At 47.4% G+C, this 18306-nt stretch overlaps 2 protein-coding genes across 2 annotated transcripts in view; one reads left to right on the plus strand and one right to left on the minus strand.

The window, feature by feature from the left end:
- The first annotated feature begins 432 nt into the window (after positions 1–432).
- Positions 433–5607, plus strand: rab35b (RAB35, member RAS oncogene family b). The gene is made up of 6 exons (XM_084457580.1): positions 433–675; positions 2677–2727; positions 2840–2963; positions 4447–4571; positions 4681–4805; positions 5083–5607. Exons 1-6 carry the CDS (start codon positions 624–626, stop codon positions 5209–5211), a joined length of 606 nt encoding a protein of 201 aa, XP_084313706.1. The 5' UTR covers positions 433–623; the 3' UTR covers positions 5212–5607.
- Positions 5608–10936: 5329 nt separating this feature from the next.
- The window catches only part of bicdl1 (BICD family like cargo adaptor 1), a gene marked incomplete at both ends in the record, with an annotated part of 20637 nt that continues 13267 nt past the window's right edge, over positions 10937–18306 (minus strand). Inside the window, 7 exon segments of the mRNA XM_084456754.1 lie at positions 10937–11125; positions 11401–11453; positions 11456–11462; positions 13270–13390; positions 13735–13865; positions 14098–14241; positions 14622–14840. Of these exon segments, the coding sequence (XP_084312880.1) occupies positions 10937–11125; positions 11401–11453; positions 11456–11462; positions 13270–13390; positions 13735–13865; positions 14098–14241; positions 14622–14840 (864 nt within the window).

Below are 18306 nucleotides of genomic sequence, written 5' to 3' on the forward strand. Positions count from 1 at the left end.
CAGATTTGATTGAAGTTTTGGTTTTACTTCTTATAAACCTAACACTACTTGTGTTCTCTATGATTTAATGTAACATAACGGAATTTGTGCCCACGGTTTACAACTGTTGGAATATAACACATGATGCCTCCTGTTGCCTACAGTGGAAAATGAAAATCTGGGCCTTTGCTCTTGAGGGATGCAAATATGAACTTGAGTGCTCTAGATTGAATTAGGGCTTGTATTAATAAAGGATAAATATTAAGGTTACATTCGAAAACGGTACCCATCACCTTTGGACCTGATCAATGAACTTCAATAAATCAATCAGCTCCCACAGTTCTACTGTGCGTCTGCGCAGAGACTTTAGGTCGCAGGGTTGGGTGCAGCCAGTCAGTCACTACTACCAGAGAAGGAAGCGGAGTTTCCGGCTATTTGCAGCGGAGGGATAGGATTGCTGACACCGCGAAACCCCGAGAAAAAAGCCGCCAGCTAGGGGGCTTACAGCTGAGCATTAGCTGATATCGTTCTCATTCATATCGGGGGTAGGGCAGGTGAATTACGAGCCAAGGGTTCAGACCGCGCAAGTCGTGAGGAAGAGCATCGAAACCGCATAAGGCGGGGGTGACCCACCAACTACCGGCATGGCCAGGGACTACGATTACCTCTTCAAGCTGCTCATCATCGGTGACAGTGGTAAGCAAACGCCGGGGATGCGTGACGGGAAATGGGCCTGGTCATGTTTTTTACGCGAGGAGTTGTAGAACTGTGAATTGACGTACACAGTGTGATTTTCTGAAACAAAATACAAAGTACAAAACAGTCTCAATGAGACTTTGTGGTGCAAATCGATATATTCGTGCACTCCGAGAGCCGTGGTAGGGCTGAGGCTGTGTATCGCAGGGCGGAGGCTGTGTATCGCAGGGCTGGGCATGTCTGATTCGGGCCGGATGTCGCTCGTTCCAATGTTAGAATCAGGCCGGGCTAGCTACGTTAGCTCGTTTCGTCCATTCTCCAAGACTTTAGCAGATGGTGGGCTAGCTTGTTAGGTCTACACACTAACATACATACAAAGTTAAGTAGGCACTAGCTAGATAATAATTTGGTATATGTTTTTGTTAATTAAGTCGTAAGCTAGCTTCTAGCTATGTTGCTAGCTAACAGCTACCTAGCTAGGCTAGCTGCTTGTTATTTTGAAGTCTAGCTCTAGGCTACTATTAGCCTCCTTTTGAAGTTGTCCGCAACACACTGCTCTGGAGGAATTCTGCACCACGCTATTTAGCACATTTTTATTGGATAGTTTCTGTATTGTTTATTGAATCTTATCCTGAGCCAGCTAAACCAAGTTAACCATGTTAATTTTCCTGTAATATATCCCTGGTTTATGTCACTGCTCTAACACCGGCACAGCCAGGAGTACAACTTCATGAAAGGCCATGTTTATGCCCCTGGTCATGCCCATTACTCTTGCCTGTTACTGAGGCATTCCAGTCCCCCCTCAATCATTACCTGCACTAATCGCAGGCACAGGAACCCATTTCTTGTTGAGCCATACATGGTTCATAGATGGTCAGTAGCTTAAAAATATACTCATAAGTAATACAAATGTGATAATATTGTTATTGTGCATGTAGGTGGAAACTTAGGCCTACGTTTTCAGAAGCAGCAACTCCACAATCACTAGGCAGTCATTCTGTTGGTTCCCTTTGTCGGGGAAAGATCTTTGCATTCATTGACCCTCCCGATCCTGGCAGTACCCCATCAGCTGGCTAATGACAATAGTGGGTCAGGCACCACAGCAGCCCCTTCACTACCACACACACACAGGGGCCTGTGTCCCTCAGCAGCCATCTCTGGAATCAGCACTTGCACCGCTGTTCCCTGGGAGAATATTTAGGCAAAATATAGACCATGGCTAATAGTGAAAGTGTGCTCTTCAAAGTGTCACTGATCAAGGGAAATCATTGTTTGGACACCTGTACCTGTTTAAGTACAAAAATGATGCGATGAAAGCAAGCTGAGTTACTTGTAGAAACATTTTGTCAAACTTCACCACAGTCAAGGCTCTCCTACCTAGACTTAACAATACACACTCTCATCCCATCATGGGACAGATCTTTATGAGGCACTGTGTGCACCGAGCACAAGTTATTGTTCTTATGACTTGGAAGAGAGCAGTGTGGGTTTGTTATCTCACAGCTCATTGGTGATGTCTGCACATGTCTGTTTATCAGCTGCCACTGTCATTATGGCCCAATAACATTTATTCACCAAGTTGTCGTATACAGGGTGACTTCCACCTATTTCATGTCGAGCAGAGGAGATGCAGTGGCCTAGCATGCTCTGTTGGTTAAGCTATTCCTCCTTGTGAAAATATGATAACCCCATTATGTTTACAAAATATGACCCAAAGCCAGAGATAATAATCTGTTTTCAAATTTGCTTGTCTTTAGTTCAACCAAGACATAGGCTACACCAAGAGGCATTTGTGTTGAGTGTCAGAGTCAAAAGTCTTTGAGAATATGTTCTGATTGTAGTTCATGGTGTACAAGACAAGCTATGGCTCACAGCTCTGGGTATTTCCAGAGATGCCTGTGCCCAGAGCTGCAATGCCCAGAGCCATGAGCCATAGCTTGTCTTACACAGTATAAACTAGGCTTCAGCATGTCGCTAAACGTCTATTTTGATCCTTTGTAGGAGTGGGGAAGAGCAGTCTCCTTCTGCGGTTTGCAGACAACACATTTTCAGGTAAGACACACCAGTCTGCGAGTCTTCTCCTGGTCAGCTTGTCATTGAACAATGCTTAGTCAAATGACCTTGCAAATCATGTTTCACCTCTTGCATGTCTGTGTGTTTGCAGGTAGCTACATCACAACAATCGGAGTGGATTTTAAGATCCGAACAGTGGAGATCAATGGGGAGAAGGTAAAGCTACAGATCTGGGATACAGCAGGACAGGAGCGCTTCCGCACCATCACCTCCACGTATGTACACACAGAAAAAGCAACACACACACACACACACACACACACACACACACACACACACACACACACATCTATCTCTTGATCACTTATACTTGCACTTCTACCTCTCGTGATAATTAGGTTGAAATGTGTCCTGGGATTTTGAAGAATTTAAGTCGGTTGTTTTTGTGTGGGTTTTATAGGTATTTTATTACACCACATTACACCCACCTTAATTACGGATGGAAATTGAAGTAGGCCTATTTTCTGTTAAACAAGGGTTTCTCAAGATGTCGTGGATGAGAGACAGTCCCTCTCCCCTCTGTCATGAGAAATATGCATTAATGAGTAGTTGGTGTTGCTGAGCAAGAATGCTGTCACACAGGAGTCTGGACTTAAGTCACTGCTGGTCTCTTGTATGAGCTCAGCTGTGGAGGTGTAAGCTGACAACCATCATCTTGTGGTTGTGTTCAAAGGAAGGACAGAAAGGTGTTTGGTTGGTGTACCTGCATGATTGGTTCTTAAACAATACGCCACTTCCTTCAGAGACCGGGCCTGTGGTTGTCCTGAGGGAGAGTGGTCAGTGTGCTGCTGGCCCAGGTGACCTGGGAGGGGAGGGAGTCAGAGAGAGCAGGCTTGTTCTGACTGAAGGTTAATTGTGCTGAAGTGGAGTGGCATGGTGCCTCATTAGGTCTAAGTGAATTTCAGCATTCAGGGATTGCTCACAGGCCAGCCCTGAATGCTGGAATGGGAAACCCCAAGTCTACTGGTTTCTGTGTGTGCATGTGTGTGTGTGTGTGTGTGCGCGTGCATGCGTGTGTGTGTGGCACTCTGTCTCTCTGTCCCATTACTGCTGGGAGGTGTGTGACAGACTCACTTTGACAACACACTGCACCCCCGTGCTGTCATGCCAGTGAGAGTCACTGTGAATGCGCATGCACGCACACACGCACCCAGGCACAATAGGCCTGTCAAAGGGCTCTTTGTGTAGGGATGCTCGCTCTCTGGGGCCACGTAGTCCAACTCTCTGGGTTGCAAGTCTATCCTTTATGATTGCCGTGGCTGTCTTCAGCAAACAACAGGTCTCCCTCGGTGTTGGTGTATGGGGGAGGTGTGTCTGTATTTCTCCTAATTCTTTTGACTGTCTTCCTTGGTCCTCGTAGGAAAGCTGCTTCAGACACACCCACTTGAGCAGGCTCTGACATTCCAGCTCCACCAACCATTGTAGGGTTTGATGAAAAAAGCTTTTTATGGCTTCTTTCATATTGTACCATCATGATCAGCTCTCAGTAAATTTGTCCTGATTCTTATCCCTGGCATTTGGAATTGGGATTGTTTGATGGGACCAGATGGAATTGATAGTCTCCTGCTTTGTGTGTACACTGCTGCGGTGCCCCTTGGTGGAAACATGACATAAATCATAGAAAAGATTGACCTTGCTCTCTCTCTCCCCCTCTCTCTCCCTCTCTCCCTCTCTCTCTCTCTCCCCCTCCACATCCAGATATTACAGGGGAACACATGGAGTCATAGTGGTATATGATGTCACGAGTGCCGAATCCTTCGTCAATGTGAAACGATGGCTACATGAAATCAATCAGAACTGTGATGACGTGTGTCGAATATTAGGTGAGTCTTTTGCGCTCTCTACAGTCTTAGAGTTGTTGCTTGGGTGTTGGACAGTTGGGAGGCTCCCTCGGTCATAATCGTCGACAATCTTCCCTCTCCTCTTCTTCAGTGGGAAACAAGAACGACGATCCCAACTCCAAGGTGGTGGAGACGACCGACGCGCAGAAATTTGCCGAGCAGATGGGGATCAACCTCTTTGAGACGAGTGCAAAAGAGAACATCAACGTTGAAGAGGTAACCCATTGCTCCGGGCCACTGATCCTAGCAGCGGAATGACTGTTTCACGTGGCTTGTAGGATGTGCTTGGTATGAAGGTGGTCGTTGCTGTCAGAGTACAGTAGGTAGCTCACAGACTGGCCTTGGGGCGGGGGGGTTTGCTATAGGGGCCTGCTGTTTGAGAGCCCTTTATGGATATGTATGCTAGATTTTTAATTAGGGAATGGCAGTCTCTCATTGACTTGTGGTTGAGGATGTGTTGACCATGCCATGTGGCTTTCTGTTCCCCCTCCAGATGTTCAACTGCATCACAGAGTTAGTGCTAAGAGCCAAGAAGGAGGTGATGGCCAAGCAGCAGCAGCAGCAACAGAACGACGTGGTCAAACTCAACAAGAACAGTAAACGAAAGAAAAAGTGCTGCTAATAGACTCATACCACTCACAAAGACCAGCGGCGTCTGCTCCGGAGAACACATACAGGACAGGACTCTAAGCATCTAAATTAAGACGAGATAAAGATTTAATAAATATACAATGAAAAAAATGAAACTAAAAAAAAGGTCCCCTTTGGACAAACAAATCATGAAGACTTTAAAAAAAAATGTACAGATTTTATTAGAAGGCAGATCAAGTTTTATTTCGAATTCAGCAGATGGGCAATATTTAATATAGTTCCTCACTTCTTGAAGGATCTGCAAGCTGACAGACCTTCATGATGCTCAGATTTCTATATGCATATACAAAGTAATCAGTATCTATTTTCTCCTTCTCATTCAACTTCACACCGGACATTACAAGTAGAGTGAAACTCTGCACCTGAAGAGGAGTCACTGTTGTGGATTTTGTTTTATATTTTGGGTTGGGGGCGGGGTGGGGTAGGGGATGTTGGAACAGGCAGAGTCTGAGTGAGAAGCTGGATTGGGAAAGGGGAGGGTTCACAATCTTTGTACATTTTTTCTTTTCGACTTTTTGGACACCTGTATTTACAGTGGCTCATGCCAAAAGATCATGAACTTCTAGTTGTTGTTTTTTGGACTTAATGAGGTAAAAAAAAAAAAGATCATGTGGATGATGATTGATAGCTGACGTTTAGCAACTAATCCAATGGACAGAACTGGTGACTTCTATCATGTTTTTATTTCTCTTTTCTATATTTTTTGCCAAGCTTTTTGTCCTCTCTACCTCCAGTAGTAGTGTTGTGCCAGCAACCTTTCTGTCTGTTTTAAGAGTGATGTGCTGGTCAGAGCAGTGAACCACTCCCGCAGCCCTGGGACTACAAGCTCGACCACTCCTGTTCACTGCAGTCTTATTGTGCATCCAGTTTGCTTTTAAACTTTTCCTCCTTTCACTTTTTTAAGACAATGATACTGCCAACATGATAGACGGAGTTAGAACCTCGGTGGCACCCCCTGTTTGACTGTTGCCATAGTGGCCCTCTGGGCGTGGTGGTAGTGGTGGGGTTAGGGGTGGAGGGTAGGGTCTCCTCCGGGGGAGTCCAGCATTGCGCGCTCTCTCTGTCTCTCTCTCGCTCTCTCTCCAGCCACCCTCAGGCCTCTCTTCTCCCAAGCACCCAACAACTCGCTCATATCAGCACTTCTCACAGCTACATGTATGGTCTCATCCCGCTGATTTTTTTGGGGTCATTTGCGGGGCGTTTTCTATGATTATGGACTATCATCAATACACGGCTCCTGTGATGTGCCTGGATGATGTTAGTTGGAAATGAGAGATGTAGCCAGTGCAGTGACCCTGATCCATAGCAGACAGTGGTTCGCCTTGTGTGTACGTTCAGCACGTAACACTTTGCTTGAGGGGGTAAATGTAAGGAAACACCTGACCTGTACTCATTTTCATAGACTGTAAAGGATTTTGAGGCTGCAAATATTCTGAACTATTAACAAAGCGTTCGTCTAGTGTCATGTTCTTGTCACTGACTTGGCCCGTTACCTTTTCAAGTGAAGTGTTACTCCAGTGTCGCGCTGGAGCATGTGGCAGTGTGACGGGCTCTTCCCAGAGGGTCTGATGCGGAGGGATTGTCTTGTGATGTTGCCAGAATCGGGAACCTCCTGCTCTGTCTTCCAGGCCTGAACACCTCTCCCTCGCTCACCTCTCCAGCCCGGGCTCCGCCTCCAACGGGCGGAGCGCTGCAGGGCGTCGCCCCGTAGAACCGACCGTCGTGAAATAGTCAGCGCCGTATGCTGGAACAGTTGTCACGGCCATAACATTTTCAGCCCGCTGAACACAGGCCTGGCGATGGCCACGAGGAGAGCGCAGGGGTCACTGTGTGTCCCTGACCAGTACGTCAGATCAGGGCTCACACAGCACAGTGGTGCCACAGCCCGAGCACTGACAGAAGCAGTAGAGAAATGGTATCAAATCTCAAGACTGTATGATTCCTATTATGTGTATGTATATATAAATATATTTGTGTGTTTATATTCAGTATATAGAACATGCACACATATTAGCGCACATAATTGTGCATGTATTGACATGCCTTGTGTGCTATGGTTGAAACACACTTATCAGCTGGGGTTTGCTGTACACTGGAGAAAAGAGATGTACTATTCATTTTCCCTACATGAATTTAATCAATAATAAACGTTTTAAAAAGAACAACGTATTTGACACAATGACTGATCTTATTCGTCTGTGGTTTTGAAGCTTGGTCTAAATTCATTTTGAACTTGTCTTGCTTTTTGTGAATAAAATTGGATGGGATGAATTTTGCTTCTGAATGTCTGGCAAGATTTATGTCATTTAACATTATTGCCTATACGTGTAGACTTGTTCACAGCTAGGGCATTGTTTGTACTGGGAGGTGAGCCAAAGTAAGAACTCTATTCAGACACTTCATTCTATCCTCTTTATTTTTACCACTTTTTTCACAGTGACCTCCATATATAGAAACACATTCAGTGGATGGACTTCCATCTCCATCTTGAAAATTGTCTATAAAAAATCTCATCTCGTACATATCTCTGATATTTCTGCCCTTATTGAAAATAGTAATTTGCTCTCAATATAAAATCAGACACTAATACATTTATTTCCCCCACCGTACATAACTGATGCACATATTATTTATGAAAGTTTAATCAGAATAGAAAAACTAGCCAGTCATGTTATATGTGTACAGTATTACTGATTAAGTAGGCATACTATATGTATCTAGAATGTGTACATTATAACCACAGCTGTTAATTTGACTATTCTCTACCCACCATCCCAATGATAAGTTCACTTGTGATCTGGAGTCTTGCTTTCTAGTTTAATGTATACCTGCATTCATTAACCCCACTAACATGACAATATGCTCTTAAATCCGTACGCTTAATTGTAAGTGTTCCAGATGGATGAGGCAGGTATGTTATTGGACGTGAATGGGGTAACCTTGTATGGTAAAATGCCTACTGCTATTCATTGCCTACCGTGAGCCCCTTGTTGATGGTCACCTTATTTATTTGTAATTTCACTCCCAAGTCATTTGAGTTGCAGAGTGGAATCCAGACTATCTGTCCACGGTTTACAACACAGCAGTAGTGTTTGTGCACACTAATCTGAATTGAAGGAAATATAATCTCAGACTGTCCATCAATAAGGGTCACAAAATAACTGAATTTCAGTCCCACAATTCAGAAAGATTCCTCACAACACAAAAAACTAAGTGCATTTTAAAAATATTATGAATTTTGTGTAATCAAAATGTTTATCATTCATTGATTGCTGACTGGAAAGCATGTGCACGCAAGCACACACACACACACATACACACAGCGACCTCACCAGAAAAATTCCAGAGGGCATATCAGACTGGTAAGGACAAGCAGATGACACTGTGGAATGCCGGCTTTCACCACAACATACTCCTCATACCAGAACAGGCTGTTCACAGCTAAAAGACTCAGGAGACAGAGTTTAAATGAGTATTCAAACGAAAAATGAATAGTCAATAACGTCATGACACAAGTTAACAGATACTCATGAAAAGAAAACATTACATTTAAATGCGAGACAGCAAGAAGGTAAAACAAAATTGTACAAGTACAGGTATATGAAAAACAAACTGTGGCCATGGGGGGAGTTGCTCAATAACCCAAGCTTATAGCTCATTCAACAGGCTTAAACATAATTCTCACTAATGTCAAAGGACCAAACTTATATTCACGTCTAACTTGACCTTCTCCTTCGATATTAGTGAGTGATTTGGGTGAGACACAATGCTTTTACATACTGTACATTTATGAATCTCCATAAACCTTGCATCACATCACATTCCCTTTCCCACAACAAAACCATTTTTTAACAAAACAAAAACAACTACACTGACAATGTACATGGTTATTCTAAAAAAAATTACATTTTCATTGAAAAGGTATGCATTTATAAATATATTGATTTCATCCAATCCTCTTGGAATCTTAAAAAAATCATTCTTTGGGTTGATCCTTACCAACAACCGTACCAACTGAGATGACAAAAAGCATCTGCATAGGTTTGCACAGGTGCTTTAGACATGACAACGAAGACAGACAGGAGATTGTGCCACACGCTAAATCATACATGGAGGATTCAGCAGCGTCACATGTCACCCCTCATACAGTATTATTGACATAATCACAGATACAGTATATCTTGTCTAAATGGAAGCTCTACAGCTGTGAAGTTAAATGTCTACTATGACAAGGTCTGGAGCTATGGGAATGGAAGTAGACCCCATGTGTTACTGCCATATACAACATATGCCTGTATAGGCCAGCCCCCAACAACACATTCTCTATTAGAACTCAGTTGTTAGCACACGACTTAATAGGTCAGGCCTATTCTGTCTCTATTTTTGTTTCAATCTTTATTGATGTTCATTTGAAGAGTAACTTTTAGCACAACATGGAGGCCTTGGACTTGCTTAAGTTAGGCACTGCAGAAATATTGAGATATAATTTTTGTCTCCTCCTTTATTGAGAATATGTAAACAATTCAGAAGATTTGGTCAGCTAGGAAGATATATAATGATAACACGTGTACAATGATTGGATGTACATTTTCATAGACATATTTCATAGACAATTTGATGTAGAATGTACTATACTAAACGTGACAGTAGAAAAAGACCATGTGGTTGGTGGAGGCTGCCACCAACTCCAGCTGCCCCAGAGGTTTATTCAGATGTCAGAGATACACATGAGGCCAGGGCAGAGCTCTCCACAGACCTGAGATAAACCCTCCGTACATCGGCTGCTACTCATACATTCACTCTTTACTACAGCTGTCTGTTCACTTCCAGTCTGCTCCCTCATACATTATGTTTTAAATATGTGCACTAAGTAAAGAGAAAAAAATGTGTAGAGCTGTATCATGAGTAGACGTGTAGTGTATTTTTGAGCAACTATTATGGTCAGACCTTTTCTGTAAATGCTTTGTAATTGAATGAACGTGGGTGAAATGCATCAACCAATGCTGTGCTGTTTCACTGATCCATATAGACTGGCGGGGAATAAGGCCTCATTGTATTGTCCCTGAGCATTTGAATAAACCTGAGAGAACATTTCTGAGTTAGCTGGAGCATTACTGCTTCCTACCCAGAGATTGGTCCTTGCCCCTCTATGGAAGTATCCTTTCCCAGATCCCTGTCTGTCCATCCCCCATACCTCTACTCTAGGGGCCTAATGTTCCAGATCTACAGCAGCCTCTCCTCAGGCTCCGGGGCCCTGTGACTGGGCTACAGGACCAGGCCAGCCCTGCTGTGTGCATACGCTACCCTGTCCAGAGGCTTGGCAGTGGGGCAGAGATGGTGGGAAGCACTGTCGGGTCCCTTCCTGTCTGGAGGTAATCTGTATGACCCTGTTCATTGTAAGCCCAGTAGGTTTTAGAGGGACTGTAGTACCAAGGCCTCTTGGGATGTCTTACAAAACAGCTCACCCATTTCTCTACATCACCTACCTCTCTCGGGTCTTCAGTATCTGCGAGGAAAGGAGTGATGGGACAGATAAAGTGCAAAAATGACCCCTGAACCTCACTGGTCCCTCCCGCCTGCTAGTGCTGAGTCTTTACCTGTGTTCTCTCTCTCCCTCGTTCTCTCTTTTCCTCCTCTCTCTCTCTCTTTGTTTCACTCTCTCTCTTCTGTGCTCACCCTGGCCAGTCCAGAAAAACTCAGTTCTTTTTGAAGAAGGAGAAAAGCCTCTTGTCCCCTTCAGAGTGTCGATTGGCTCTCCTGGAGGACTGACCAGAGGGGCCCCCACCGCGGCCCCCTGGGGACCCGGACATAGAGTAGGGGCTCGACCTCCACTCATCCTGGTGCTTGTCCATCAGCTGCTGATCAATCACTCTGTGCATATCATCCTAGGACAGACATACAGAGAGAGAGAGAGGGAGGTTTAATGAGCAAGAAAGATAGGAGAAGAAAGATGCAGAGATTACGAGGACATGAAAGAGAAGGGACAGGAGGCGGGGGTGACAGATTGGGATGACAGAGGATGATCATATGGTCAGTGCCTTCAGATGAGCAGTTGGAATGGGTGAGTGCATTTCTGCTGAGTCAGCAGGCCGTGGCGTGGAATGGCTCAGCGTGGCATGGAGGAGTTGGCACAAGGCAACGTGGCACACCCTAGGCTCACCTCTAAGGCAGGAGGGGGGTACCACAGGGGAGAAAGGGTGGTACGGAAGCTGAGAAAGGCCACTAGATCAGAAACCACAAGAGCCACACAGTAAAGAGCCCTGAGGAGGCAAACTGCAGCCAGGGAAAGAGAGAGGAAAGAGCTGCTAGTTACGGGTGAGGAAGGGCTGGTGAGGACAGACACACACATACAGTACAACACTGTGACCTCCATCTACAGAGGTGATGTTTCCATTTGAACGACGCACCACTGATTGTAATTACAGGCTTTGCTGAATGCTGTGATTGTCGGTGGTAAGTGCATTCTGTTCATATGTGGATTGGAGGGTACATACTGTAGTACTTCACAAACTAGTAAGCATACTAGTACTAGCATACTAGCATAGTGCACACACTGTGGACAGTGACAAGTTAGGGGAGAATAGAGCATGGGGTGGGAAAAGACACAGTGCATCCAGAAAGTACTCATATCCCTTCACTTTGTCCACATTTTGTTATGTTACAGCCTTGGATTAAATTATTTTTTCCCCTCAAAATACCCCATCATGGCATCATCAAATACCCCATCATGACAAAGTGAAAAAGGTTTTTTAGATTTTTTTGCGGATCAACTATATAAGTATTCCCTCCCTTTGCTACGACTGGACATAATTTGGAAAGGAACACACCTGTCTATATAAGGTCCCACAGTTCACAGTGATTGTCAGAGCACAAACCAAGCCATGAAGTTAAAGGAATTGTCTGTAGACCTCCGAGACAGGATTGTATCAAGGCACAGATCTGGGGAAGGGTACAAATCCATTTCTGCAGCATTGAAGGTCCCAACGAGCACAGTGGTCTCCATCATCCTAAATGGAAGAAGTTTGGAACCACCAGGACTCTTCCTAGAGCTGGCCACCTGGCCAAACTGAGCAATTGAGAGGGAAGGGCCTTGGTCAGGGAGGTGACCAAGAACCCGATGGTCACTCTGAAAGAGCTTCAGCATTCCTCTGTGGAGATGGGAGAACCTTCCAGAAGGACAATCATCTCTGCAGCACTCCACCAATCAGGCCTTTATGGTAGAGTAGCCAGACGGAAGCCTCTCCTGAGTAAACGCCACATGACAGCCTGCCTGGAGTTTGCCAAAAGGCAAGGATGCTCAGACCATGAAAAAACAAGATTCTCTGGTCTGATTAAACCAAGATTGAACTCTTTGGCCTGCCAAGAGTGCCAAGCGTCAAGTCTGGACAGGACAACGACCTTAAGCTCACACCCAAGATAACAAATGAGTGGCTTTGGGACAAGTCTGTGAATGTCCTTGAGTGGCCCAGCCAGAGCCCAGACTTAAACCCGACTAACCATCTCTGGAGAGATCTGAAAATGGCTGTGCACCGACCCTCCCCATCCAAAGCTTGAGAGCATCTGTAAAGAAGAATGGGAAAAACTGCCCAAAAATAGGTGTGCCAAGCCTGTAGCATCATACCCAAGAAGACTTGAGGCTGTAATTGCTGCCGAAGGTGCTTCAACAAAATACTGAGTAAAGGCTGTGAATACATATGCATATGTGATATTTGAGTTTATTATTTGTTTTTTTATCACTTTGTCATTATGGGGTAATATGTGTAGAATTTTGAGAAAAAATGAATTTAATCCATTTTGGAATAAGGCTGAAACATAACAAAATGTGGAAAAAGTGAAGGGATATGAATAGTTTCTGGATGCACTGTACTGTGCAAACACTCATACAGGTCAAAAACTCTTTGAACCACCCAGGAGGCCAAACAGACTAGACTGAGAATAAAAACCCAACACTATGAGCTGACTGATCCATATGGTCATATCTCTGGCTAGCGCCCCAGCGCCCCCCACCACCTCCTGGTCCATGACTCACCTGCCAGGCCTCCAGCTGCTGAGAGAGGTTCAGCTTCTGCTGAATGGCGTCCAGGAGCTGGCTGTTCAGTGACATGATGTCGATCTTAGACTTGGCCAGCTCCATCTCCACCGCTTTCTTCCTGTAAGGCACACACACACACGCACGCACGCACGCACACACACACACACACACACACACACACACACACACACACACACACACACACACACACACACACACACAGATAGACACTGCTTAGTGAGAGCTTCTCCAATAGATCTAACTCTGATAGCACAGATCTAACTCTGCTAGCATAGATCATGCATGGCTCCCCAACTTAGAGATGAAACCTCACACTATTACAGTCAATACTACTCTTATACCTGATGATTCTCTTACATGTGTAATCATATGGCTCTGTTTATGAGCTATTCTTGTTGTGTGTATGTGTGTGTGTGTGCGTGTTATATAGTGTATTCATACTTGGCTATGGCATCATCTCTGTCTCGTATGGCGTTCTGGAGCTGCTCGCTGGGCTCTGTGACTTCAGCCATGGCTCTCATCCTCTCACTCTCCTCCCTGACTGAGCACATCTCCACAGAGAGCAGCGCTATCTGCAGGACAAAGGCCAAATGACACAGAACACATTCGTCAAAACATGCACAACGCTCAAAAATATCAGAAAGCAATATGCTTATAGTGTGAGTATGTGGGTGCATAGTGTTTTGTTTCTGTGTGTTGGCTGGTCAGAGCTAGGTGAATGGTATTGATTGGTATGGTGCCAGCATTGAAAGCTGTGTTGGCCACTGTGTGAACTCTGTGTGTGTGTGTTTGTTGTACTAGTACCTGATTGTGCAGCTGTAGCAGCTCCTCTTGACTGTTCCGTGTCCTGTCCTGTTCTGCGTCATACAGCTCTCTGACATCTCTCAGCTCCTCCACAAGCTTCCGCACCTGGTCTTCTAGTGCCTCCTCATCACTGCGCCGAGAACCCTGCTCACACAGCCACACACACACACACACACACACACACACACACACACACACACACACACACACACACACACACACACACACACACACAGTCCCGCTTTACAGGTCACACTGACTTCAGCTGTCACTTTGAGCAGCACCGTAAAAACAAGCCTTATCAAAAACCCTGTGTGTGTTTTGTGTGCAGGTGTGACCAGTGTGTTCTGTTGTGTGCAGGTGAGACCAGTGTGTTCTGTTGTGTGCAGGTCTGACCGGTGTGTTCTGTTGTGTGCAGGTCTGACCGGTGTGTTCTGTTGTGTGCAGGTGAGACCAGTGTGTTCTGTTGTGTGCAGGTCTGACCGGTGTGTTCTGTTGTGACTGTCTGTGGCGGTCAGCGGTACCGTGGACTCGTTGCCGTCCAGCAGGTTCTGGGTGAGTCTGCGCAGCTCCAGCAGGCTGGCGTGGAGGCTCCCCGTGGGCACGTCCTTGGCGGAGGAGGTCTCCGAGGACTCGTCCATGGATGAGTCTGTAGACAGGGCCGAGTCTGTGATGTCGTTGCCCCGCAGGTGGGAGCAGAGCGAGCGCACCTGACAGTAGGCCTCCCACAGCTGGAGACGCAGCTGGAGACACAGGGGGGGCTCAGTATATGTATCACTGTGTGTGTGTGTGTGTGTGTGTGTGTGTGTGTGTGTGTGTGTGGTCACAAGAATAGTTAAACAAGAAAAATGCTGCCTTGTGGGGACATTTTGAAGGTCAGTAAGGTCGAGTAGCTGTGTGCACATCCAACCTCTCTTTAGACCAGGTGCAGGATAAACATGCTGGATTTGAAGAGAAAGAGGACACACTGGATTACAGCTCCCAATACTTTATTCGAGCAACGTTTCGACCACCAGGTCTTCTTCAGGCAAAATGATTTAAAATGACAGGTAGCCAGGTAGCCTATATATAGGCGGTAAGCCAGTGACATCACACTGACATCATTGTCAATTAAGTAGGCCTATGGTGCATATCGGCCATCACATTAATGTAGTAGAAAGTGCAATTAAAAGTACAAACACATGATCACATAATAATAAAGGCATAATAGAACAAGGAAGCCCGGGGCCCTCGTCTGGAGCCAGGCCCAGACGGAGGGCCCGCATGCGAGCGCCTGGTGGCCGGGCTTACCACGGAGCCCGGCCGGGCCCAGCCCGAATAAGCAACGTGGAAGCACCATCTCCTCCTCCATCGTCCCGTGGACCCACCACCCGCGGGAGGAATTGTCGGGGTCGGGTGCGCTGCCAACTAGGTGGCGGTGAAGGCGGGGGACACCGACGGACCGGACCCGGGCGGCAAAGGCTGGCTCTGGGGACATGGAACGTGACCTCGCTGGGGGGGAAGGAGCCGGAGCTTGTGAGGGAGGTGGAGCGATACCAATTACACCTGGTGGGGCTAACCTCCACGCACAGCACCAGCGCCGGAACCAAACTCCTGGATAGGGGTTGGACCCTGTTCTTCTCCGGAGTTGCTCACGGTATGAGGCGTAAGGCAGGTGTGGCTATACTAGCTAGCCCCCAGCTGAGCGCCTCTGTGCTGGAGTTCACCCCAGTGGACGAGAGGGTCGCCTCCCTGCGCCTTAGGACTGTGGGGGGGGGGACTCTGACTGTGGTTTGTGCTTATGCACCGAACAGCAGTTCAGAGTACTCAGCCTTCCTGCACACCCTGAGTGGAGTCCTTTTGGGGGCTCCTGCAGGGGACTCCAGTGTCCTACTGGGGGACTTCAATGCACACGTAGGCAATGATGGAGAAACTTGGAGGGGCGTGATTGGGAGGCATGGCCACCACGATCTGAACCCGAGTGGTGTTTTGTTGTTGGACTTCTGTGCTAGTCACGGTTTGTCCATAACAAACACCATGTTCGAACACAAGGATGCCCACAAGTACACCTGGCATCAGAACACCTTAGGCCGAAGGTCGATGATCGATTTCGTTATCGTATCATCTGATCTGAGGCCATGCGTTTTGGACACTCGGGTAAAGAGAGGGGCAGAGCTGTCCACTGATCACCATCTGGTGGTGAGCTGGTTTCGATGGCGGGGGAAACTTCTGGACAGACCTGGAAAACCCAAGCGTGTAGTGAGGGTGAACTGGGAACGTCTGGAGGAAGAGCCTGTCCGGAGAGATTTCAATTGCCACCTCCGGCGGAGCTTCTCAGGCATCCCTGTGGAGGTTGGGGACATCGAGCATGAGTGGTCAGTGTTCAAAGCCTCCATTGCTGAAGCTGCGGCTGGGAGCTGTGGCCTGAGGGCCATAGGTACCTCAAGGTGCGGTAACCCTCGGACACCGTGGTGGACAGCGGTGGTGAGGGAAGCCGTCCGACTGAAGAAGGAGGCCTTCCGGGTTATGTTAGCCCGGGGGACCCCAGAAACAGTTGCAGGGTATCGACTGGCCCGGAGGGCTGCGGCTTCGGCCATGACCAAGGCAAAGCAGCGGGTGTGGGAGGAGTTCGGAGAAACCATGGAGAAGGACTTTCGGTCGGCACCAAAGTGTTTCTGGAAGACCATCAGACACCTCAGGAAGGGAAAGCGGGGGACCATCCAAGCTGTATACAGCAAGGAGGGGACACTGCTGACCTCAACTGAGGAGGTTGTTGAGCGTTGGAAGGAGCACTTTGAGGAACTCCTGAACCCGACTAATCCACCCTCTACGATCGAGGCAGAGCCGGAAGATGATGGGGGGTCGTCAATGTCCTTGGAGGAGGTCACTGAGGTAGTCAAACAACTCCACAGTGGCAGATCCGTCCAGAAATGCTGAAGGCGCTGGGTGTAGAGGGGCTGTCTTGGTTGACACGCCTCTGTAACATTGCGTGGAAGTCTGGATCAGTGCCGAAGGAGTGGCAGACTGGGGTGGTGGTCCCAATATTCAAAAAAGGGGACCAGAGGGTGTGTGCGAATTATAGAGGCATCACATTACTCAGCCTCCCAGGGAAAGTTTACTCCAAGGTGCTGGAAAGGAGGGTCCGGCCGATAGTCGAACCTCAGATCGAAGAGGAACAATGCGGATTTCGTCCTGGTCGTGGAACTACCGACCAGCTCTTCACTCTCGCAAGGATCTTGGAGGGGGCTTGGGAGTTTGCCCAACCTGTCTACATGTGTTTTGTGGACTTGGAGAAGGCTTACGACCGGGTCCCCCGAGAGGTCTTGTGGAGGGTTATGCGGGAGTATGGGGTGAGGGGGTCCCTACTTAGGGCCATCCAATCCCTGTACACCCAGAGCGAGAGCTGTGTCCGGGTCCTCGGCAGTAAGTCGTCTGCCTTTCCGGTGGGTGTTGGCCTCCGCCAGGGCTGCGCTTTGTCACCAATCCTGTTTGTGATTTTCATGGACAGGATATCGAGGCGTAGCCGGGGGGAGGTGGGTTTGCAGTTCGGTGAGCTGGGGATCACGTCACTGCTTTTTGCAGATGATGTGGTCCTGATGGCATCAGCTGCCTGCGACCTCCAACACTCTCTGGATAGGTTCGCAACTGAGTGTGAAGCGGCTGGGATGAGAATAAGCACTTCTAAATCTGAGGCCATGGTTCTCAGCAGGAAACCGGTGGCCTGTCTGCTCCGAGTAGGAAATGAGTCCTTACCCCAAGTGAAGGAGTTCAAGTATCTGGGGGTCTTGTTCACGAGTGAGGGAACCATGGAGAGGGAGTTTGGCCGGAGAATCGGAGCAGCTGGTGCGGTTCTGCAGTCGCTATACCGCACTGTTGTGACGAAAAGAGAGCTGAGCCAAAAGGCAAAGCTCTCGATCTACCGGTCTATCTTCGTCCCCACCCTCACCTATGGTCATGAAGGATGGGTCATGACCGAAAGAACGAGATCACGGATACAAGCGGCCGAAATGAGTTTTCTCCGGAGGGTGGCTGGGGTCTCCCTGAGAGATCGGGTGAGAAGTTCAGTCATCCGGGAGAGACTCGGAGTAGAGCCGCTGCTCCTTTGCGTCGAAAGGAGCCAGTTGAGGTGGTTCGGGCATCTAGTGAGGATGCCTCCTGGGCGCCTCCCTAGGGAGGTGTTCCAGGCGTGTCCGGCTGGGAGGAGGCCGCGGGGTAGACCCAGGACTAGGT

This window comes from Borostomias antarcticus (assembly GCF_949987555.1).
Source record: "Borostomias antarcticus genome assembly, chromosome: 23".
NCBI lineage: Eukaryota > Metazoa > Chordata > Actinopteri > Stomiiformes > Stomiidae > Borostomias > Borostomias antarcticus.

Excerpts from the sequence above, each read along its gene's own strand:
- rab35b (XM_084457580.1), top strand. The coding sequence starts at position 624 with ATGGCCAGGGACTACGATTACCTCTTCAAGCTGCTCATCATCGGTGAC. Across the intron at positions 2,728-2,839 it reads TGCAGACAACACATTTTCAG|GTAGCTACATCACAACAATC; the intron begins GTAAGACACACC and ends GTGTGTTTGCAG. Across the intron at positions 4,806-5,082 it reads AGAACATCAACGTTGAAGAG|ATGTTCAACTGCATCACAGA; the intron begins GTAACCCATTGC and ends TTCCCCCTCCAG.